At 37.3% G+C, this 24,744-nt stretch overlaps 1 protein-coding gene across 16 annotated transcripts in view; it reads left to right on the forward strand.

The window, feature by feature from the left end:
* Positions 1-24,744, forward strand: part of LOC124428213 (tyrosine-protein phosphatase Lar) — a 488,512-nt gene that overhangs the window by 322,182 nt on the left and 141,586 nt on the right. For 15 of the 16 annotated variants that reach the window (XM_046972045.1, XM_046972046.1, XM_046972047.1 and 12 more), the window contains 3 exons: positions 852-890; positions 18,028-18,159; positions 21,804-21,962. In XM_046972045.1, coding sequence (XP_046828001.1) covers positions 852-890; positions 18,028-18,159; positions 21,804-21,962 — 330 coding nt within the window. The remainder of the gene's footprint in view (positions 1-851; positions 891-18,027; positions 18,160-21,803; positions 21,963-24,744) is intronic. The other variant, XM_046972055.1, reaches the window with a different exon arrangement.

The following is a 24,744-nucleotide window of genomic DNA, read 5'->3' on the forward strand; positions in this document are numbered from 1 at the left end:
GAGCCTCCTTCCCCTTCTTCCTCTTTCCCTCGCTCATCGTGCCTTGAGCTCGAAGAACTTTTGCTATTTGGGTCTCTGGAACGATGGATGGATCGAATTCGATCGCTCTTTCGTATCTAAGTAAATAGTAAATCTAAGGAAGAATCTCTTAAGGTTATTTTCTTAATAATCGTCTTATCAAAGAATTTGTATGTTATCTTAATGGGGAGTATGAGAGAATGGTAGGAGGAAAATTATTCACTTTTATATATATACGTATATATTTATACATATATTCATATATTATATAAATATATTTTAAAATTTTGTATCATTAAGAAATTTATAGGTATGGCTAATAAAAGCAAATTGTACCGATCGATCGATAGTCTGCCCTGCGAATAATTAACGAACCCGAATAATTCTCCCCGAATTAACTATTTTGTCTATATATAGATATATCGTACACGTTAAAAAAAAAAAAAGAAAGAAAAAAAAAAGAAATTAGAAAGAAAACGTACAAATAACATATATAAATATACGTAATATATTTAGTTCGTAAGTGTCAATAGATTAGATCGCAATTGAATTCGAAGTATCGAATTCGGTTCGTGTAATTTGACTCGTTAAAAAAAAAAAAAAAAATAAAAAAAGGAAGAATAGAAAAGGAAAGACATGAAAAATAAAAAAAAAAAAATAAAAAAAAAATAGAAATAAAGGAAATAAAAAGGAAAGATTGTTCGTGGCTGTTCGTTTGAAATTAAATACGAAAGAACACAAGTTCTGAATGATTTTATTCGATAGAGGAGACCCAACGTTATAGCGTGTTGCCGACCGACCATGAACAACTTGACTCAACGATTTTCTTTCAGGAAACATCAGCGACTCGCAATACATCACGTACATGACAAGTAAGTACGCATGCGTCGCATCGAAATACGTCTCCTCTCCCTTTTTAAGCGATTATTTTCAATCGATTTTATGTATCTTATAAACGAGAGACGTAAATCGATAAAGAAAAAAAAAAAAAAAAAAAAAAAAAGAAAATAAAAAGAAGAAAAAACGCGTTGAGAAACACGTTTCAATGTTAAAGAACATTTTCATGTTACGATCCCCCTATTCCCCTACCTCCCTCTTACATCTTGGCGCGCGTGTGAAATTTACACGCTATACCTCTTTTTATCGTAACTTTGCGTGTATTTTATTATGCATTTTTTTTTCTCTTTCTCTCCCTCTCTCTCTCTCTCTCTCTTTCTCTCTCTCTCTCTCTTCAGAGACGCATTAAAGCATTTCTCTGTCCCTTCTCGCTTGGTTCCCCTCTATTTTTCATCTCGTCGAATAATTTTTCTCAAAGATGAATATTTGTATACGTATAGATAAATCGTTTTATATACAAATCGTTCTCTTGAAATATTTCTCTCGTTTATGTATTACAATTTCTTTTTTTTTTTTTTTTTTTTTTTTTTTTTTTTTTTTTTTTTTTCTTTTTTTTTTACGATTATTATTATTTTTTTCTTCTTTTTCTTTTTCCTTTTCTATACGCACTTGTTGCGTTTCGGACACGTTCGATACGTTCAATTAATCAGCTCTCTTTGTACGATCGATGGCAACGACGTTTCAAATATCGGACATAATTAAAAAGTTCGAGTTGATTTATTCAGTCGTTGTTTGGTTTTTTCTTTTCCCTTCTGAATCTTCTTTCTTCTTTTTCTTTTTTTTTTGTTTTTGTTGTTTAACCAAGGATGGGAAAAAACAAATAATGCGTAAAATATCGTCTGTCCCGTGTCTAAAAGTCTTTTATATTGTACAATTATCGATCACCGCCAAGGACGTCATTAGTCTACATTTTCAGAGAGAGAGAGAGAGAGAGAGGAGCAGTCGCCGTTGTTGCTCTTATCAATATCGCATATATACATTATTGGAATAATTATTACACGACCACGTTTCTCCTCCTCCTTCCTCCCTCCCTCCTCCCCCCCCCATCTTTTCACGTGGTTTCACATTTAAGCATATGAAAAGTGGCTCCGTGAATCGGCCTGTTTTCGAGCTTCTCCACTCAATTTCACTCACGGCGAGCGTTCCGATCTAAATTTCAAATTCGTTAATGTGTATTTTTACACCGCGAAAGAGGTCCGACCGAAAGAGAGAGAGGAGAGAGGTCGAGCGTGCACGGCACTCTTATCACCATCTCTCTCTTTCTCTCTCTCTCTCTCTCTCTCTCTCTCTCTCTCTTTATCTATCTATCTATCTCTATCTTTCTCTCTGTCTTTCTTTCAGGATGCTTTGAATTTCAAATTTGCCGCGGGAGCCAGCCGTCGTGTCGTAGTCCATGCGTCGAGCAACTTTCGAATGTTTCTACCTCGCTTATGCACTGTCATTTGTTTTCCAACCCTTTCATCCCCTCCTCCACTCTCTCTCACTTTCTCTCTCTCTCTCTCTCTCTCTCTCTCTCTCTCTCTCTCTCTCTCTCTCTCTCTCTCTCTCTCTCTCTCTCTCGACCATCGTCGTCGAACAATCGTGTCGTGGCTTTATGCCGGACCACTACTACTACCAACACCACTATCACCACCATTGGCATATTCGCTCGACAATATCTGGCACATTTTATTTACGACACCGCAAACGTTATGTATTTCGATTGATTTCATGATTTATTCTCAGCTAGAGAGAGAGAGAGAGAGAGAGAGACAGACAGACAGGGAAATTCTCTACGAAATCTATGATATCAATAGCGCGATCGTTTCGATATCGACAGAGAGGTAGGAAAAAGAAAGAAGGAAAGTAAACGTTAAAAAAAAAAATTTCTCAATGATATTCAATTATCGTCGATATTAATATGCAATCTTCCGAGTTCAATTTGTTTCATCAAGTTTCTTATTGTTATTTTACAAATATTTTATTTGTAACTAAATTTGTTTCTTTTCTTTTTTTTTTTTTTTTTTTTTTAGTTCCTTTCTTTCTTTTTCTTTTTTCTTTCTTTCTTTTTTTTTCTTTTTTTTTTTTTTTTTTTTAACGTTTAACGTTCATCGTGGCACTTCGTACTTCGAAACGAAAATTTTCCTATTGGACTTTTAATAATATCGCCGCTTCGAAATTTATAATTGGCCAATTATCTTCGATATAACTTCGTCAGAGTTTTCTCTCTCTCTCTCTCTCTCTCTCTCTCTTCAACGTAACGGAACGTTCAAGCCCTTAATTGCGCTCGACGCACAACGTCGAGGACGATGACGACGATTGCAAAAGTTCGCGTAACGTTGCCAACAACGATGGGAAAATCTACGAAGGTGTACGATCGGTTAATTGAAGCGCAATTAACCGCGTTAAAACGCTTAACTGCTTATGATTAGGATTGCTAAACACGTTTTTCTGTACCTTTTTCGTCTAAGCTTTTGAAATACTTTAAAAAACTTATTTATTATGTATCATTCTTCCTAATCAATTCTTCGTTCAGCTTCTTGTTTTGTTTTTTTTCTTCTCCTTCTTCCTTCTTTCTCTCTTCTCTTATTCCTTCTATCTTTTCTCCTTTCTCTTTTTCATTTTCTTGTTCTTTTTTTTTTTTTTTTTTCTTTTTTTTCGTCACCCCGTGGAAACAGAAGTTCTTAATTAAGAACGATCCGATATTCGTCGTTTGATATTATTAAATCGGCTTTTTTTCTTTGTTCCTTACTTTATTATTACGTAAGAACGAACGCGTACTCTTTAATAAGGGCGATAATGAAGTCTTATATTCAACAATGAACTAACGATAAAAAAAAAAAGAAAAAAAAATGGGTTAGCCTTTTTCAATTCCTACATTACTTCCCTTTGCTTTTTCTTTTGCTTTTTTTTTTTTTTTTTTTCTTCTTTTTCCCTCCTCTCTTCCACCTCTTATTCTTCTTCTTTTCTCTAAATATTCGACATATCATGGGAGTAGAGTCGTCGTTAACAAAAAGACATAGAAAAAATACAGTACGTCGGGTGTAAAAAGTGGCACTAACTTATTTTGTCTTGACGTGTTTTTATAAGACCAGGAAAAAATAAAAAAAAAAAAAAAAAAAAAAAAAAAAAAAGAAAAGGAAAAAAGAAACGTACGGTCATGTAGAGTGGCGTGGTGAACGGGGAAAGGGGGAGTGGAGGTTTCATAATCGAGATAATAATTTCATACTATACGGTTAAAAGTTCTTTAATTGTCTTGAAACTTTGAAAAGGATTTATGCAATTCCATATTATTCTTTATACTAATGTTACATTCTCTACGTTTTCCCATGCTTCCATAATAATAATAATATTATTATTATTATTATTATTATTATTATTATCATTATTATTATTATTATCGTTTATATAGAAGTAGAATATCTTATGATAAAGAAGTGTAGGTGGTTGGTTGCTCGGTATGCATTTCCATTCTATATCCCGTTATACAATATAACAAGTTTCCGAGTGAACAAACAATAGGAAGCAACCCTAAAAACATAGTTTCTCTCTCTCTCTCTCTCTCTCTCTCTCTCTTTGTCTCTGTCTGTGTCTCTCTCTCTTCGTCTACTATTGCGTTTACCAATAACATGAAAGCGTAGGGTTACTACGGTCGGTTCACCTTGTTTCTTATCAACGTTCCTATACACGGTGGTATTATTAAACGACATCGTTGATAAACTAAGGGAAAAGGGAGAGATGGTTTAATCGGCGAAAACGGAAACATCTAGATGTTGGAAGAACGAGAGCTAGGGATAGTAGACTCGAAGCATACATAGTAGTGATACTATGTAAGAGACGAGTTCGATGAAGAAATGTTAATTTGTACATTCGAGTTAGTAGAAAGCGAAGAGAGACCTTCGAAATTCCACATAGAATTTATATATGTATACATACATACATACATACATACATATATATAGTTCTCTTGCCAGTTCATACTTCACTTTCGTTTCTATTGCATATATTTCCTTATTTTGTCAGTCAGACAGTCAGACAGTCAGTAAAGGCAGACAGACAGATAGACACAAACCACGAAATATTCTGGCTGCTTTCATGATGCCAGTTGCCTCGGATGGTTTTCGTCGAACGTCTTCGAAGAAGGGCGGGTCTTAAGAGAAGAAACTTGAACTGCTTCTAAAGGAGAAGGTTTGAGAAACAGATAGAGAGAGAGGGAGAGAGAGAGAGAGAGAGATGGTATAGCAGAAGGTACCTACTTATTTAGAATATTGCCGGCATACATTTGCATAAATTTAGCGCAGGCCCGCCGGCATTCTTGGTCGCATCTCGCTTGGCATTATACACCCCCGTGGAGACCCTCTTAAAGAGAGGGTGGCAACGGGATAGTTGACACAGACCCTGCAACTTCATCCCCTCTCTCTCTCTCTCTCTCTCTTTATCTATCGCTCGCCTCTCTCTTTCCCTTTTCAACACACTCTGTACCACCATCAGCCTCGCATTGCTCGTAAAGAAACTTTCTCGTGTTGCCGGTTGAAAGCTTCCTGGATAGAGCAAAAGGAGAAGGAGGAAGCTCCGATGAAAAGAAGAGGAACGAAAACGTTCGCAAAGCTCCGTCACAAAACGTTGTGCATTCCGGGACGACGCGCGACGTCCGTAAATTCGACGTTTTAGATGGGACGTAGAAGATAGAGGCGAGTAGGGAGAAAAGATTTTTTTTTTCTTCTTTTCTTTCTTTCTTTCTTCTTTTCTTTCCCTTTTCACCTTGTTTCTATCTTCTCCAAAACACATAATTACTTTGAACTTTAGTAGTTCGTTTGGACGAACAAATTGTAAGGATACTTTTCATTTCTTCGGATCCTTTATTCTTTTTTTTTTTTTTTTTTTTTTTTTATTATTAATATCGGTCTTCGATAACGGCGTAACGTCCCAATGTGATCGCTTTCTTCACTCTTTCTTTTTCTTTTGCTTTTTCTTTTTTCTTCTTTTTTTTCTTTTTTTTTTTTTTAAGTACCAACCCTTCCGTCGCTTTGTTTTACACTGCTGCATTGTCAACCGTTGTCTCTTGGTAGTTGCTTTTATCTTTCCTTATGAATCTTCTCTCTCTCTCTCTCTCTCTCTCTCCCTCTCTCTCTCTTTTTCCCTTTCTCTATCTCTTTCTCAATCCATCCTTCTTTTCCTACATTTCTAAAGGCACCCCTACAAAGTATGTAGTTTTATCTTAGTCTGCCTTATTATTTTCACTTTTCCTCTTATTACGCTCTATTCATCCTCTTCTCTCTCTCTCTCTCTCTCTCTCTCTCTCTGACTCTCTAAAAGGAACTCATACAATCGTCCTTTACTTTACTTAATTATTTTCCTGATATTAAAAGCCATTATCTTTGATGTTCGAATGAATACGCATATTCGATCGATAATCAATTTTGATTTTGATTCTCATCTCGCGTAGAGATCGCATATGCGTTTGCGGTATGTGTAAAAAAAAAAGAAGAAAACAAAAAAAAAAACAAAAAAAAAAAAGAAATATAATAAAAGGAAAGAAAAAAGGAAAAAAAGAGAGAGAATGAAAAAAAAAGAAGAGGACAAAAATAATGATAGTTTTCCGTGTGCAAAGGAGTTTCTCGATCAGGATCGAACTCGATACCAGTCAGTGAACCGTGTAAATAGTTCGCAAGGATCGAACTACTATGGAAAGCACTCTCTCTCTTTCTCTTTCTCTCTCTCTCTCTCTCTCTCTCTCTCTTGCACTCATTCACTCACTCGTTGATGTGCAAGCTCGTACTCGTTCTCGCGTATAGGCAGCCGCAGAACCGATATACATATTCAAATTGAATTATTCGGGCTACCAGACGCGTTGATTCGAAATCATTCGACGATTTCGGTTTTCACCAAAATATCTACGATTCTCGGGATCTCTTCTCTTTCCTTCTCTCATTGTCCTCTATCTCTTTCTCTCTCTCTCTCTCTCTCTCACTCTCTCTCTCTCTCTCTTTCTCTCTTTATTCTCATGTCGTCCTAGTCTAATGGAAATTCTAGTCGAGAAGTTGGTTAAACACAATCGCTTTGCATACGTATCAAAAGCCTACTTGTACTATTCCGTAGGAAGCTCCAAGCTTCTCTTACTTTCCTATCTCTCTCTCTCTCTCTCTCTCTCTCGCTCTCTTTTTGCATCCTATCTCTATCTTTCCCTTTCTACGAGGCACGTGCGAAAACGACATAGAAATCAACAACAACGAGTCCCATTAACGATAAGTGCAGCGAATAAAGCACGTCGAAACTCGATGATCTCAATGTTCCTCTATATTATCTCGTTCATATACCAGAGAGAAAGAGATAAATACAGAAATAGATCTCTCTTTCTCTCTCTCACTCTTTCGTCTATGTGTTATCGAGGGGAATGAGAGGTCAGCCGCATAATAGCCAAGCAGAATTATCCGAAGACGCGGCATGCGTGCGTCACGGTGCTATGCTTTCGTGATCATTATCCAAACTATGTTCGAGCTCGCGTGGTGCACGCGGCTTCAAAAGCGAGGACCGAGTTCAAAACATCGATTCAGCGGCCGCGAAATTCAGGTTGTGCTTGATGTGCACGGTAACCTGGATTTAATCATCGTAATACCTATTTCTCTCCTTGATTGATAATACCGACATAATTTACTTTCGAGGATCATCTTTTTTATTGTTCTTTTTTTTTTCTTTCTTTTTTTTTTTTAACGCGTCATCGAGGAAAGTTTCATATTTGATAAGAAAAATTTCGTTCGTTCGTTAATTCGTTCTTTCGTTAATTAATTTTTCATTCATTCATTCATTCATTCATCATAATTGTTAACAATTTTTAATTTTAGAATAAAAGAAAAAAAAGAAAAAGAATTCCTTCGTGAGAGATTTGCAAAGAAGATTTGCAAAGAAGATTTGCAAAGAAGATTTGCAAGAAAAATGAAAAAAAAAATATTGGCTACGATCGAACGGATTTTAATTTTTAATTTTTGAAAAGAAATATTACAGTCATTCATTCATTCATTCTTACTCATACATTAATTATATTCGAGTATAAATATATTTCGAAAAACTATTAGATGCAGTCTAACGCATTTGATCTTTGGAAAGAAAAATTTCATTCATTCATTCATTCATTCATTCATTCATTCATTCATTCATTATCATTGATAAGGAAGATTCTCGTTCGTGGGGAAGGAAAAGGAAAAACAAAAAGAAAAAAGAGAGAAGGAAACAAAACATTTACAAAGAAGCTTGACTAATTTTCTACAAGGTGAACAATACCTACCTCCTTTCTACATTCCTTTATTAATTATTGCGGAACGATTCTAACTCGACCGGTTAGATGAACAAAGCGCAAAGTTAATGAGAAACGTGGCATAAGAAAGAGGTTAAAGAAGAAGACGTCCTTGTCGTCGTCGTCGTTGTCGTTGTCGTCGTCGTCGTCGTTGTCGTTGTCGTCGTCGTCGTCGTTGTCGTTGTCGTTGTCGTCGTCGTCGGAGAAAGTCCATTTCTCCTTTTTCTTCGTTCTTGCGCGTTGACTATCGTTGTTTATCTCATTAAAGGAAAGTAGAAAAGCGCGGGATAATCCTGGAAGAGACAAATCGTGACCCTCTAACATAGACTTGTAGTTTTAACGGTGGTAGTATAGTAACGAAGGTGGAATAGCAGTAGTAGTAGTAGTAGTAGTAGTAGTAGTAGTAGTAGTGTATAAGTGGTACGAAGAGATCGGAGTCGCTTTTCTGTCGGTGAGACTGAGGGGTTGAGGGTAGGGAGGGACAAGGTGGCAAGACAGAGAGAGAGAGAGAGAGAGAGAGAGAATGGGAAAGAAAGGAGAGGAGAGAAGATGTAAAGAGATGGTGATAGTATTGGTAGAGCAGCAAGGCCTGCCTGCTGTTGCAGAACCGTTGCTGTTGCTGCTACTACTAGGAAACTCATGCCGTGTTGGTGGGTTTTAACTTTATCGCAGAAGAAAGAGCAACCGAGGTGACGACGAGGAAAAGTACGCTTGGAGAGAGTGCAGAGAGGGTTGAGAAGTAGCATGGGTGGGGGGGAAATGAGTGGCGGTAAAGCGAAGCTCGAGGCGGTAGAGATGAAGTTACGGTGTAATGGACGCTTTAATTCCAAAGGAGAATAAATTGAAATTTTGCCGACGTCGTCCTCGTCGTCGTCGTCGTCGTCGTCGTCGTCGTCGTCGTTGTCGTTGAGTTCGTTGCGTTTCGTTGATAAAAAGAAGAAACAAAAGAAAAAAAAAACCGAAAGGATTTGTGCTGCTAGTAATGGATTATATATATGTGTCTGTCTGTGTATAGAGAACGTAGTAGGACTATTACATATATAGGTACATACCTATATATATATACCGAAGAACGTAAACGTATCTCGAGCTTTCAATTAAGGGTAGACGCGCGACCAAACGGATTATTGTTCGTGTCTGAATTTTATTTATCGAATTATTTCCAGGTACGCGGCTCGTACAGGGAGTATGTCGGCAGAGTGGTAAAACTCGATTAACGCGACCGTTCGAGTTAAGCTTCCTACGCTAGTAATTTTTCCATTGTGATATTATCGATTTGTCGTCGGTTCTAACCGGTCAGACTAGAGAGAGAGGGAGAGAGAGAGAGAGAGAGAGAGAACGTGTGTGCATTGTGTAAAGAGTGTGTTAGGAAAAATATTTCGACGTCTTTTTCATTAATCGAATCACCATTTTATATACGCTCTGCCGAAAGTACATTCAATCTTTTAAATATTCCTAGATCGAACGATATACGAATCCTCGAATTTAACGAACGAACAAACGAACGAATCTACGTACGTAGGATCGATCGATCGATCGATCTATCTATCTATCTATCTATCTATCGATCGATGGATCGCCATGAAAATTATCTTTCTTTTATTCTACGGAGATACACATACCTACGTATATTTTCCAAGCTTATCTCTCAACGAGCATCGATCATTGATGCCAGCTCTCGTTCGGGAAATCGTAATTAATCCGTACGACTCGTTGTTTTAATAGCTTTTCGATCCGATGAAGAGACCGAAGTCGAAACGGCGAGTAAGTAAATCGATGCGCGTTTATACGAGAGTATCTAATGAACCAGGAAATCCGTTTAAATAATAATCGCTAATAATGATGTTTCCTCCCCCCCTCCCCCGTTCGTACGACAATTCGCCGCGAAACGATAATATTCGATATCGGTATTAAATATTCTCATCTATCTCGATATTATAGAATCGACCTTATTACTGTGTGACACTAATAAGTAGATGTTATTATAAATAAAAAAAAAAAAAAAAAAAAAATAATAAAAACAAAATAAAAAAAGAAAAAAATTAAGAAAAAAAAAATATACGAAGAGAAAAGGAGAGACGAAAAAAAAAGGAACGTAACAAAGGAGAAACAATACGGTAATTCGTAGAAATGATGAATCGGATTTAAAAGGGTGAGCGCTTAAGAATCAATAGATTTTTCCTTTTCTTTTCTTTTCTTTTTTTTTTTCTTTTTTTCTTTTTTTTTTTTTTTTTTTGCCATGCTTACTCTCTAGAATCCAATTGAAATTTCGTAGACGAGCGAGCTATTTCCTTTTACTCTCTTCGCCCTTTTTCCTCCGCTTATAACCTCCGATCGACAGAGCAAAACGTAGGAAGGCACGAAGCGGAGGGAATTCCATTTAAATTAAATTAATATTTGCCGTACCAGCCGAGGGAACGAAAAGTAATGGCGGAACGACGAAATCAGTTCGTTTGGCGGATGCTGCATGTATTCCGATACACGAAAATGTTGATAAGGTTCGTGTAATTATTTATGATAAAGCAGACCTGTTCTCGGAATTTACACTCGTTTCTCCCACTTCCCTCTCTCTCTCTCTCTCTCTCTCTCTCTCTCTCTCTCTCTCTCTCTCTCTCTCTCTCTCTCTCTCTCTCTCTCTCTCTCTTTAGCGTTCGCGCACGCTATATTCTACTTTTGCGTTGAGCGAACATCATCGTTAGACCATCACACGTTTACAATCGATGAACGGTCGAGAGAGGGGGAGAACAAGAGAGAGAGAGAGAGAGAGAGAGAGAGAGAGAGAGATACATACTCGGTGGGCAAGCTGCAGCTGCATCGGAAATTGCAGCGCCACGCCGCGCAGCATATCGACCGGATCCTCGAAACGTCGAAAATTCGTACGAGAGAAATTCGCGCGAGCCGGTTCCTCTTTCGAATTCAACGATAGTAGTATAGTATAGTATAGTAGAGAGAGAGAGAGAGAGAGAGAGAGAGAGAGAGGAGATGGCTATTCAAAACGACTATCCCCCTCGATTCGTAATTACCATCCGTTTCGTTTCCATAAACGAGGCCGACCGACCAACCGACCGACCGACCGACCAACCGGCTAGCCGACCAGTCGTCCGCATTTACGCACCCTCGTCCTCCGTCTGTGACACGTGCCCCGTTACTCGGGGACCGATCGTTTCCACTCCCACCCCAAGCCCTCAACCCTTCTCCCCAATCCTCATCCCCTGTTTGCCAACTCCAACTCCAACCTCTCTCCTACATCCACTTTCCATACCCACCCTTCTCTACATTTTCTACGTATGGAAACGAACGAACGCAACGCAATGCAACCAAGCAAGCAAGCAAGCACGCGCGCGGTTCGTCGCGATGAAATATTCCAGGGAGGGCGATAACGCGTTATTGTATAATTGTTTTGCGTTTTTGGATAATAACGTGCCATGTAACAGCTTGCAGGGATCTAGTTCTCGTTTGCTCGCTTCGTGGCTAAATGTTACCCCTATTCTCCCTCCCTCTCCCCCGCTCGTCCTCCACTGTACTTTCCACGTTTACGCACTTTCACGCTAATTAATCGCTCGTTCGATATCGATTCAATATTTCCTTGACCAACTGTGTGTATACGCCCGCGCGCACGTCTATATATATATATATATATATATATATATATCACGTTTTTTTATACATCTGTCTGTCCATCTCTTTCTTCTTTTTTATTATATCTTTCTCTCCATCTTCGTTTTTTATTTCGTCCGTCTGTTTGACCTATCTTCTCTATCGTATATCTTTCTCTCTCTTTCCATATCTGTTTATCTGCTATCTGTCTGTCTATCTGTCTGTCTGTCTGTCTGTCTACCTGCCTATCTGTCTGTCATTCTTCCGTTTCTTTCTTTTTTCCTCCACCTCCTCGACAAGCTCTTCTATTATCCGTTGGCATCGTGGTTATCTCTAATAATGAATCAAATAACGCGGAATAACGCGTCGGCCAAATGCCGACGTCGTCGTCGTCGTCGTCGTCGTCGTCGTGATCAAAGTCGCATAATTTTATTTAAATCACATGCAGATTGCCACGTTATCGGCTACTTTTTCAATTACGAAGCTCCGCGGCTGTACATAAAGCATACCTACCTACTTGGTAATATGCAACTAACCTGTTAAAACGGTACCGTCCGTCGTCGTCCTCATCGTCCTCGTCGTCGTCCTCATCGTCCTCGTCGTCGTCGTCTTTTTCGACTTCGTTAAACTTTTTCTTCACGAGCTAGAGAATTTTCATGAACGAGTTTACATGAAATCCAAAACTTATGGGGGAGAAAACTTAAGTATGAAATATTAAACTCTCTCTCTCTCTCTCTTGTTCTCTTGCTCTCTCTTAAAATCCATATATATATATATATATATATATATATATATATATATGCTTAAGCTCTTCCTATCATTAATTAAAAGCAATTTTTTTATCATATAGTAAATATCCATGTGCCGGTATATATATATATATATATATATATATATATATATATATATATAAACGTCTCTCTTTCTCTCTCTCTCTCTCTGAAATATAATTTTCTTATCAATTATCATACTCGTCGTTTTAATCTTTTACTCGTAATATAATTGAAAATATAATTATAATTCCACGTGCACGATCGTATTAACATATTATATTTTATATTTCATAAATATAACAAGTTCTATTAACGTTTATATGCGTTTCTCAAGGGGTATCGTAATACGCGGTTCCTCCTACCCATACTTTACTCGTATATTTCAACCTTCGTCTGGAGAATACGTCTGAAAATGGTGGGACATTCATTTTACGGAATGCAAGCGACACCGGCATGCCTTGCGTTTCGCAATCTAATTTTCGTTGGCGTTTAATCTTTGTGTACACTCAGAGTTGTCCTTTTACCAGCACTTTTACTATTCGCTCTCGTTCATTCTCTCTCTCTCTCTCTCTCTCTCTCTCTCTCTCTCTCTTTCTTTCTTTCTCTTTTTTTTTACGTCTCTGCCTAAGGCAACACCGGCACGTGCGCTACCTTTTTCAAAGACGTTTTTTATTCTTTTATTCTCTCTCTCTCTCTCTCTCTCTATTTCACACTTTACTACGTCCCCTCTTAAAACTAAAACAGATCGAACGCCATCCAAAACAATTCGTATTTTAGAAGGGTTGATTATTTTCGATGTAATTTTTACCATCGTTCGTAATGCTTTCGTAAATAATAACGAAAATATCGTTATATACAAATCAAAAAACAAATTAATACGTAACTATACGTATCTATGAATGTATATTTGTACATATGTATGTATGTATATATATATATATATGTATGTGTGTGTGCGTGTGTGTGTTATAAAGGCGACTTTTAATGAGCGAAATTATCATTCGCAATGTAATTCGCTGATTTAATTCGGCGTTTCACGTTTCCCTACCATTCGATTCGATTTGTATTCCGTTCGTTCACGTTTTATTATTCGAGACTCGTAGATCAACAAGGGATGAGGGAAAGGGTAGGAAGAAGGGGTGAGAAAGAGAGAGAGAGAGAGATCCTATTACCGCTTTCATCGTGTTTTCTTTATATATATATATATATATATATATATATACATATATACACATCTACATTCTATATTCGTCGAATGATTATTTTTCAAAGACGAATATTGTATAATTTTCAGCATCGTCTTTATGAAAAAACGTCAAGTATCGTCATACCAATATTTTTCTCATTCGATTTAATGATCATGGTACGTGAATAGCTTGTACGATTCTTCACTTCGTTTTTTTTTCTTTTCTTTTCCCTTTTTTTTTTTTTTCTTCCATTATTAAAAGACGATTCTGGTAAAGTTCGAAGAAATGGAGAATGAAAATAGAAGAGGGGAGAGGAGAAGAATAGAGTAGAGTAGACGATTGGAAAATTGTTAAGCTTTTGGGGTACATACAGTGACCCTGTTCGGCGATATAGCAACATTTTAACGAGCGTAGCTTGACCTCGATCTCTCTCTCTCTCTCTTGTTCTCTCTCGTTCTCTCTTCTGTAGCTCCATGCTAGCGTGGTCTTACTCCATAAAGGATTCTCCGTAATGTCGAAAGAGTCTTCGAAGCTATTTAGAACGAAATGGCTCGATCGAGGCCAAGCGAGCTAGCTAGCTACCTAGCTAGGTAGCTACGTAGGTAGGTAGCTCGAATGAACGAGCTCACGCCATTACACCACGTTGAAATTTTCGAAAATGAGTTTTATCATCGCCCTCACCTTTTCTCAGGCATTACCTCTTTCACGTCGCTCCCCTTCTCCTTACCACTCCCCCAGCCACCTCCTATACAACCCCTATAGACTCCTACCTTACCCCTATCATCCCCTCTCGTATAGTGAAAGAGCAACTCGATATTTTTGTAACCACGGTACTTCGACCCAAATAGACGCTACTATCCACTGCTTAATCGTATCGAACGTGAAAATAATTAATTTCATCGTCGGAGCCAAAGTTTTATTATCTTTTTTCTGTTTTTCTGTTTTTTTTTCTTCTTTTTTCTTTTTTTTTTTCGTCCTTTACGCGGTCAGCTATTAGAAAATCATTTCGATGCTCAGATATCTCTGAAGTTTATATTTAAATAATTCACGAGAAAAGGACAGAATTATGAGGAATTGAATATGGGAGAGTGATAGAGAGTGACAAAGAGAGAAAGAAATGTTGCTTTTTCTTGTAACATCTGATAGATTGTTTTTCCCTTTTTTTTTTCTTTTTTTTTTTTTTTTATAAATACTATAATAGAAAAAAATTTTCCTCGACATATTCGGTCGAATGAATTTCTCGATTATTGACTGTATATTCTTTATCTTCGTGCTTTCGAGAGAAACGAACAAAGTAGAATAAACGTAATCGACTAATGGACTTGTTGCGAACGAATGGCAGCAATTTGTTTGAATCCACAATGCACATTTTCTCTCTATAGTGAAAGTACGTGTATATGTGTTCGCATGCATTCGTGCGAGCGTGTGCATATGTGTATATATATATATATATATATATATATATATATATATATATATATAAATATAAATATAAATTTTCCATGAATACGATTCCATCAAAAATTATAAACTGTGTCATTATAGATAGAAATAATATTTCGTTTATTTCGAAATCATGATCAAAGCACGAAACGATATATATATATATATCGTATCTTGTTAGATAATGACACAAAAAATCATAGATCCATAGCTCGAGGCATCAGAGAATATTATGTGTCGTTTATTGAATTTTTCAACATTGTTAAACATTCGATTAAAATTTTCAACGAATCATCAAAATATCCATTCGATCGTATGCCTTGTTTTTTTTTCTTTTTTTTTTTTTTTTTGTATATATGTAGGAAGATAATACCAATATTTCATTCCTTCATCGAGAACAGTCTGGGTTAACAAAAATATAAATTCGAACGAACGGAGTTACTTCGTTATGCGACAATGATTTTTCCAATCGACGACAGTTCGTTCTTCTCGATTAAGTATTCCTAGAAACGACGTGACGTTTGAAAATTATCTTTTCGATTTAATCCAAAGAGAGAGAGAGAGAGAGAGAGAGAGAGAGAGAATTAGAAAAAAACGTTTAATAAAATTGATTTTATCGATACTCGAAAAAGGAGAGACGATAGGACAATTCCAAGACATTTTATGGTGTCTTGAAGGTATATTTTAATGAAGTCGAGTTGATATTTTTCATGTACGCGCTAGAGAGAGAGAGAGAGAGAGAGAGTGTGTGTGAGAGAAAGAAAGAAAGATACGTACACACATTCGTACATAGAATTTGACGTTCGAGTGAGTTCGAAGCGCGCGAATCGTTGATATAAAACTGTTCTTTCGGCACTTCGCACTGGGAATCACGTTTTATTATCATCCATTATCCTGAGCGGGAGCCAAACAATAAAATCCTTTCGCGGCGTTCCATTGTGAAACGAAATGGAGATAAAGAGAGAGAAAGGGAAAGAGAGAGAGAGAGAGAGAGAGAGAGAGAGTCGAGTATTCGACAATAAAGTGATGAGATAAAAAGCGCATGCATACACATCCAACCAACAAACCTCTGGCAACAAGCACTTTTCTCTTCATTCGCCGGCGTTGCACGGCGGCGAATGCTGCTTCACGCATATTCATTTAAGCGGCCACTATTGTGAAAAAGTGTTCATAAACGTTTACCATCGATTTCGGTAGCTCTCTCACCTCCCCCTCCAGCAAGTTTCAGGACCAATTTACTACTTTACTTTGTATAGTCGCTCTCTTTCTCTCTCCTCCTACTTCCCTCCCATCCTTCCACCCTCCGTTCCATCCTTTCTACCTATCACTCAACTCAACTCACCCACCCACCCACCCACTCACTCATCTTTCCTCGTTCCAAATATCATCGTATCTTTACTCTCTTTATCCCTTTCCCAGTTATCTCGATGCTCTTTCACTCTCCACGCCGTTTTCCTTTTTCACGTACATTTCTCTATCTCTATCTATTTCTATCTCTTTCTCTTACATATGTGTGTATATATATATATATATATATATATATATATGTATGCATATATAAACTGAAACCGTATCTCTCTCTCTCTCTCTTTCTCTTTCTATCTATCTATCTATCTATTTATCCCTATCTCTTTTTCTCTTTCTCTCTTGTCGTTTCGTGACTGGAAAGGGGGGTTGAGAGGTGGATGGGAAGAGGAAGAGAGGAGGAGGAGAGAGGTGGAATGGGGATGGAAACCACGCAGTCCTGACAAAGGATGGCGTCGCGTTCATCCATCTTGCCGCGACCGTCTCTTTATTCGTGGGTAAAAGCGTGGCGAGGTAGTTTGGACTTTCCGCCGCACTAAATCCCACTAATTTCGCTCACCGAGAGAAAGAGAGAGAAAGAGAGAGATAGATAGATAGAGAGAGAAAGAGAGAGAGAGAGAGAGAATGGGCGGCCAACCCCGTGAGTAGCCGCGTCCGGCCGGCTGTGTCCGGCGTCGATAAAATCGTCCGGCGCTTTCGTCCTTCCAAACGATTCCGAGGATCGATTTTTGAAGCCGTCTCGTTTCATCGATTAGCGTGTCAACCGCGATACCTTCGTATAACCGAAAGCCAATTTTCTAACTCTCTTTCTCCCTCTCTCTTTCTCTCTCTCTCTTTCTGCTCTATCGTCGCTGTGGTTGGAAGAATTCTTCTTCTTCTTCTTCTTCTTCTTCTTCTTCTTTTTTTTTCCCTTTTTATTTTCGTTGTTCTCTCTTCTTTTTACTTCTTTTTTTTTTGTGTGCTTTCTCTTTTTTTTTTTCCTCTTCTTTTTTCCCTATGCCATAAAAGTTATACCAAGACAGAGGGATATTAATTCATTTCTTTTTTCGCTTTGTCGATTGTAATTCGTTTATACGGGATCTCTATCGTACGATAATATCTAATATTAGAAACGTTAGTAAGCGTTAACGAAACAAGATGAAGAGGGAGGGTGAAGGAAAGGGGAAAAGAAAAGAAAAGAAAAGAAAAAAAAAAATAATTGAAAGAAAGCGATAGAAAAAAAATTGATGTTAGATATCGATCGATGATAGATCGGCCACGCATTTGCGTCTCTCTTTTCTCTTCACGCGCGTTAAAAGGGACAGAGAGAAATGAAAATTTAATATTTGTTATGTGTTTCTGTTTTTTTTTTTTTTTTTTTTTTTTTTATACATGCATGTGTGTCCCACCCTATCGTCCTACCCTCGCCTTTTTATTTAGTCCCTCTTTTTCGTTCATCATCGTCGTCCTGAAATAGATCCTCTTATTAATATATAAAAATCATTTATCAGTTTGTACTCACCAATGTGTTTTTTTTTCTCTTCTTCTTTGTTCATAGATCCACCGACGATCCTGGTGAGGCCTCAATCGCAGCAGGTGAAGGCAGGTGGAATAGCGAGTTTCTTTTGCACGGCTCAAGGAGCACCGCCCCCCCAAATACACTGGAGGAAAAACGGCAAGAGAATTTCGCGTAAGTCTGCTGTTCTCTTCTTTTTTTTTTCTTTTTCTTTTTCTTCTTTTTTTTTTTTTTTTCCTTGCTCTTTGCTTTTCCTCCTCCATCCCCGCCCCTCCCATTCTTCTCCTTCTCTCTTCCTCGATATAACTTCTTCCGTTGAAAAGTGGCCTCTTTCGAGAGCAACCATCGGACCACTCGCTTCTACTCGGCTAATCCTTTCTCCCTTTCTTCTTTTTCCTTCCTCCTCCTTTCCATCTCTCTACTCCCCGCCCATCTCTCTTTCTCCACCTCCTCCTCCTCCTCCTCCTCCTCCTCCTCTTCTTCTTCTTCTTCTCCTTCTTCTTCTACCTCCTCCTCTTACATTAGTTCGAATCGAATGAAGCTGCGTTGCGAATTTGCCGTTGGAAATGAAACTTTTTCGAGCCCCGAGAAAGAAAATGCTCGAACGAAATGTACAATCCGAATAGTAGTGAGAACGGTTCAATGGAAATTCCATTGAGAGATTAAGGAATTTTAAGTGTCTTCGTTCTCTCTTTTTTTACTTTTCTTCTTTCTTTTTTATTCTATTTTTCTTTTTTTTTTTTTTTTTTTAATTTTATTTCTATCCTTTCTCTTCAATCCTATCCTTCTGAAAAATCGACCTAGCGTTGATATCTCTCTCTCTCTCTCTCTCTCTCTCTCTCTCTCTCTCTCTCTCTCTCTCTCTCTCTCTGTCTGTCTATCTGTCTATCTGCCTCTCTCTCTTTCTTTTTTTCTTTTTTCTCGACGATAAACTCACGACAGATAGGAGGGCATTTCGCGAGCAACCCAGCAATCACTCCTCTTTCATTCTCTCTCTCTCTCTCTCGTTCATTCTCTCTCTCTCTCTCTCTCTCTTTATTTTACAAGTGCAATCTGTCTCTTCCGAATTAGATTTCGCACTTGCTTGCTCTTCTTGCACACCGAGTGTCGAGTGTCGAGTGTCGAGAATGTGCAGGTGAGACCTGGCAGGTGTTGTTTCCGTAATTTTCAAGACAGCCAAACTATGATATTCTCTATCTCCCTTTACCTCTTTCTCCCCTCCCCCCTCCTCTCTCTCTCTCTCTCTTTCTCTTTCTCACGTTCTTTTTATCGTTTATCATTATTTTCTTTCGTTTATCATTTTAATAAATTTACGAACGAACGATCAAATAATAAACATCCCATTAATCGTCATAATTTTCATTGACATTAAAAATAGATACGTATCCATCCACGTAACGTCTATTCTATTCTCAATGTATGTTTGTAAATGCTCATTTGTAATATTTCTCGAGAAGTCGTCAGTGATAATAATATAATCATTTCAACGATCAACGTAAACGTTGCATAATAATATTTATACCGCTTATGCGTATATGTATATATATATATATGTATGTATGTATGTGAATATGTGTGTAATACGTAGGAACGCGTGCGTAAGTAATACGCATCATACGAATCTGAATGTAAACATTAGCTTAAGAGCCACCCTACTATTCCGTGTCGAAGTAAACAATAGATAGTCAGTTGTTCGTTGGACTCCGAACAATACGGAGCGATCATAGTGAAAGAGTATATATATATCTCTGTCTTTATCTTTCTCTCTCTCTCTCTCTCTCTCTCTCTCTCTCTCTCTCTGTCTCTCTCTCTCTCTCTCTCTTTTTCTCTCTTTCTCTCTCTTCTCTACGAAGTACGAGTTCCCTTCGGAGTTCCAGTTTTGGTTCATTATTTTCAGGAGTCTCGAGAGTATCTATGTACGTATGTATCTCTATCTATCTATCTATGTATGTATGTATGTATCTATCTATGTATATACGTGGTACGTACAGTCGACTATTGATTTATCTGTATATCGTTTCGAGTTACCGAGGTACTTTGGCTCGTCGCGCGTACCATTACACATTGAACATACTAAACATTATACCACACGTAGATGTCAAGCACGAGTTTCCAGAACGGACACATTATCGCTTACCTTTCGTAGTTTCGTTCTCTCCGATATATATATATATAATATATATATATATATATATATATATATATTATATATATATTACTTATGTATGTGTGTATGTATGTATGGATACGCCGTTCTACGGTTTAATTTTAATAAGCGATTGATAACATTACGGTGCGACGTTTTGTTTCTTTTTCTCAAGGGGAAAGAAAAAAAAAGATAAAGATAATAGTATATCGTACGATAATATTATACGATTTATTATATTTACATACATATTTACGGGTACGAACGAAGATTCTTTATTGTTTTTATTTTTGTATTGTTTTATTTTATTTTCTTCTACTTTGTTTTAATACGATCGATCGAGCATTGTTATTTTATGATGAAGTAAAACGACTGATTTATAACACGTATCTTCTGTTTGTTTTTTCTTTTTTTTTTTTCTCTTTTTCTTTTTTCTTTTTTTTTCCCTTTTTTTCTTTTACCAATGAACTTATCGAATTTCAATGATCAAAATAACATTTAAAACATTAATTTAGTTCAATCATGAAGTCCCTAAATTATTAGTTACATGAATGATTTACGAAATGGGATTATCGATCGTTCTATGAAAAAGTTTGTCATGGATATAAGTAAAATATAGAAAAGAAAAAGTAGATAGAAAAGTAAGGGAAAAAAAAAATGGCGTGAATTTAACAAGATTGATCGAAGAATATTGCAATATGTTTCTCTCTCTCTCTCTCCTCTCTTCTCTCACTTTCTTCCCTCCTTCCCTCTCCATCTCTCCTTCTCTCTATCTCTATCTCTATCTTTATCCGCTTTGCTTGCGGAGTAACTGCCTTCGAACTAATCCTATGAGGATCATCGAAGGTTGGATAATCACGTGAAATCGCATTTGTCAATCCACTTATCGTATGCAGGCAAGCGAAGGAGTCGGCGGCAGGTAGCTCGTTAATCTCGTGGGAGGAAGATGATAGCTTGTAACTGCTTCGAACCTTCTCGTGCAATCTTGTAGATCGTTCGCCGTCGATCCAGTTAACTCGATCTCTTCGTCTCATTAGTTCTATTTTTCAACATCCGACACTCTCTCTCTCTCTCTCTCTCTCTCTCTCTCTCTCTCTCTCTCTCTCTCTCTCTCTCTCTCTCTCTCTCTCTCTCTCTCTCTCTGTCTCTGTCTCTCTCTCTCTATCTATCTATCTCTTCATTGTACATTGTCTTTGTTTTCTCTCCAACTAAACTTTTTAATTAATTAATTAATTTATTTATATTTATCTTATTTATATTTTATATTTTTCTTATCTCTTTTCTTTTTTCTTTCAATTTTATTTCTTATTATGTATTCTTCTTTTTTTTTCTTCATTTATTTGTTATATATATATATATATATATTTTTTTTTTTTAACCCCATTATTCGTTCCCCCCGATAAGGTTCTTTCATTGTCTTCGTTTTATTTTTCTTTTTTTTATTCTTTTTCTCTTTCTTCACTTCTTTTTTCATTTCTTTTTTTTTTCTTTTCTTTTTTTTTTTTTCTTCCTTTTTATTTTCCCCTACGTGAAAACCTTAAAGAGATGTTTTAACGACACGACGTTTATCACACACTGAGACACATAAACACGTATACGAGTATATGTCTTATGTACTTATCGTTGTTATACTTTATTTTCTTGACTCACGATCGCTTTACTACTGTCGCAGAATCCCAGTCACGATACCTGGTACATACGTACGAGCATGGAGCTTTACTACGGATCGAACCTGTCAAAACGGCACGAGACAGTACAACATACGAGTGCGTTGCGGAAAACGGAGTCGGCGATGCGGTATCCGCCGAGGCTCAGCTCACCGTTTACGAAGGTAAGTAATTATTATTTTTTGAAATTTGTTTCGTTCGAAACAAATGCGATGCAATCAAAAAAAGAGAAAAAAAAGAGATAGAAAAAGGAAAAACAAAGATAAAGAATGAAAGAAATGAAAGAGAAAAAAAATCGAAAAGCAAGACTCGTTGCGTGAGAGTCAGGAGTGTCGGGAAGATACTTTCTTTTCTTTTCTTTTTTTTTTTTCTTTTTTTTTCTGACTTCTAACAAAGCGCTTTCTCTCTGTGTGCCATTAATCGTCCAATGTGTCTAATCTTTGAATTGCGTCTTACTTACAAAATTTTGACGAAGAAGAAATTTCTTTCTCCTTTTCTCTCTCTCTCTCTCTCTCTCTCTCTCTCTCTCTCTCTCTATCTATCTATCTATCTATCTATCTCCGTTCGTATCCGTCTTCGTTTAACACAATTTTCTCCGGATGACACTATCTGACGGCTATTAACGTTATCAAGAGACGAGAACGTGCAGAGAAAGAAAGAGAGAAAGAGAGAGAGAAGAAGGAAAGGGAAGGATAGGAGAAGGGCCAGGGGAGAATGAACGAAGTCGGTGTTTAATATTTGAAAAGGGCTTTCGGAACAGCTGCCACCAGTTTAGAAGGGCTCTGGCGAAAGGCAAAAGGGAAACGTGTAGACTTGAACCGAAATTTCCGTGTTCCCGATGGATTCAATGGGGATAACAGCTTTAAAACTATTTACTGATTTAAGTCTCCTCCTTAAACGATGCCTTTATCTCTCTCTCTCTCTCTCTCTCTCTCTCTCTCTTTTTCTCTTTCTCTTTTCCTCTCTTTCATTATCTGTCGATCTTTCTCTAAAGCGCAAAAGTTTGCATTGGCAGGGATACATAGATCGATATTCATGAGTTTTAAAGAAATAGATTTATTTTTAATACTTTTCGAAAGAGAAAAAGGAAAATGAGCGTAATGACTTTTTAACGAGCTAGGGGAAAAAAAATAATATCTATTAGGATTTGTTCGTAGTTGTTAAAAAAAAAAAAAAAAAAAAAAAAAAAAAAAGAGTAAAAATAAAAAAAAGAAAAGGAAAAGAAAGAAAGAAAGAAAGAAAGAAAAAAAGGAAAAGAAAAATAAAAAAGACGTCGCAAAATTTTTGCATTGTTCTTCTTATTTTCGTAATTAAAGGAGGATCATACTCTCTACCTTTTAACTTGTTCCCTCTCTTTCATTTTCTATTCTTTATTCTCTCTCTCTCTCTCTCTCTCTCTCTATGTATATCACTCTCTCTGTTTCTTCTTTTCTGCCTTTCCTTTCCTCTTCCTCGTTTTCTGTTTATATGGTAGAACGAGCAGCTTAATGGCCCTTAATGGAGAAGGAGGAAGAAGGTAAAGCCATCTCTCTCTCTCTGTCTCTCTCTCTATATTTCTCTCTCTCTCTCTCTCTCTCTCTCTCTCTCCTCTCTCTGAGCGCGCATCGAGAAAAAGCTTGGCCTCTCCCGCGTAAAGAATCTCTTAAACTTTTACGAAATGCCTTAATTGGCTCGGGCAGCTTTTTTAATTCGATTCCAACTTCGCTTCGAGGGATATTTTTTTGCGCCGTTCGTTGTTTCTCAGTGTTCTATTTTCGATACGAGAAAATAGATATAGAGATAGTGATAGAGAGAGAAATAGAGAGAGAGAGAGAGAGATGCAAAAGAAGAAAAAAGGAAAGGAAGATAGAAATGCAAGAGAAGAAAAAAGGAAGAAAAGAAAGAAAGAAAGAAATGCGTGAAATTGGTGGCAATCGTCGATCGTGTTCGTCTTTCACGTTAAGTCGATTTACCAATTTTTTTCTTACTTCCTCCTTCATCCCATGACCCCCACCCACCCTCCCCAATTTTTTCTTACCTTCCTTTTTTTTATCCCATATGTCCCTCCTATATGTCTCTCTCTCTCTCTCTCTCTCTTTCTCTCTCCATTCATCCTTTTTCTCTGTCCTCCATCAAAGCTCAAACTTATTCTCGTCGATATTACTTTTCTTCTTCTTCTTCTCTCTCTCCTCTCTCTCTCTTTATTTCTCTCTCGATTTGTTACTCCTATCTCTATTTATCCTTTTCTCGCTTACTTTTTCACATTCCCATACGATATCGGTGAATATCTCGTGTCAATGCCGTTTTTCCATCGGCCAGCAGTACGGTTTCAGCTCGTAAATCACGGACAGCACTTCACATTCGATTCTCTCTTTCGCGATTTCAATTTATTTGTTATAAAGCTGATATCGGCCAGGTGAACGCATTCCCACAGGTGCGGTAATATGCCATGGAACCTTCCCCTCTTCCTCCCTCTTTCCCCCGTCCATGTTTTAGGTGTGAAATCGTTATCTGGGATTCTCTCTCTCTCTCTCTCTCTCTCTTTTTCTTTCTCTCTCTTTCTCTTTCTCTCTTTTCATTTTTATTATTCGTTTCTACTACTACGTTTTTTCCTCTCGCTTTTAATTTTCGATCGACGCCTGTCTATCTGTCGTCGCTGTTGTTCGAATCAATTTGTACCGGAGAGTTTTGACGTAGCCTCGAGAGAGAGAGAGAAAGAGAGAGAGAGATTAAAATGCATCGTGAAGTACCTAACCGTTGTCAAAAATAAAAAGGAAAGAGATGGAAAAATGAAGGAAAAGTAAAAGAAAATTTCGCCGAGTTTAAGCATAAGGCGCATACCATAATCACGTATTTTGATCTAAAATATTATATGGAAAATGCTTTCTGAATTAATTTTTCTGTCGATCGTATCGAAATGAAGGGAAAATAGAAAAAGAAAAAGAAAAAAATTCAATCCTCTCACTC

The sequence above is a fragment of the Vespa crabro genome, chromosome 11, assembly GCF_910589235.1.
Source record: "Vespa crabro chromosome 11, iyVesCrab1.2, whole genome shotgun sequence".
NCBI lineage: Eukaryota > Metazoa > Arthropoda > Insecta > Hymenoptera > Vespidae > Vespa > Vespa crabro.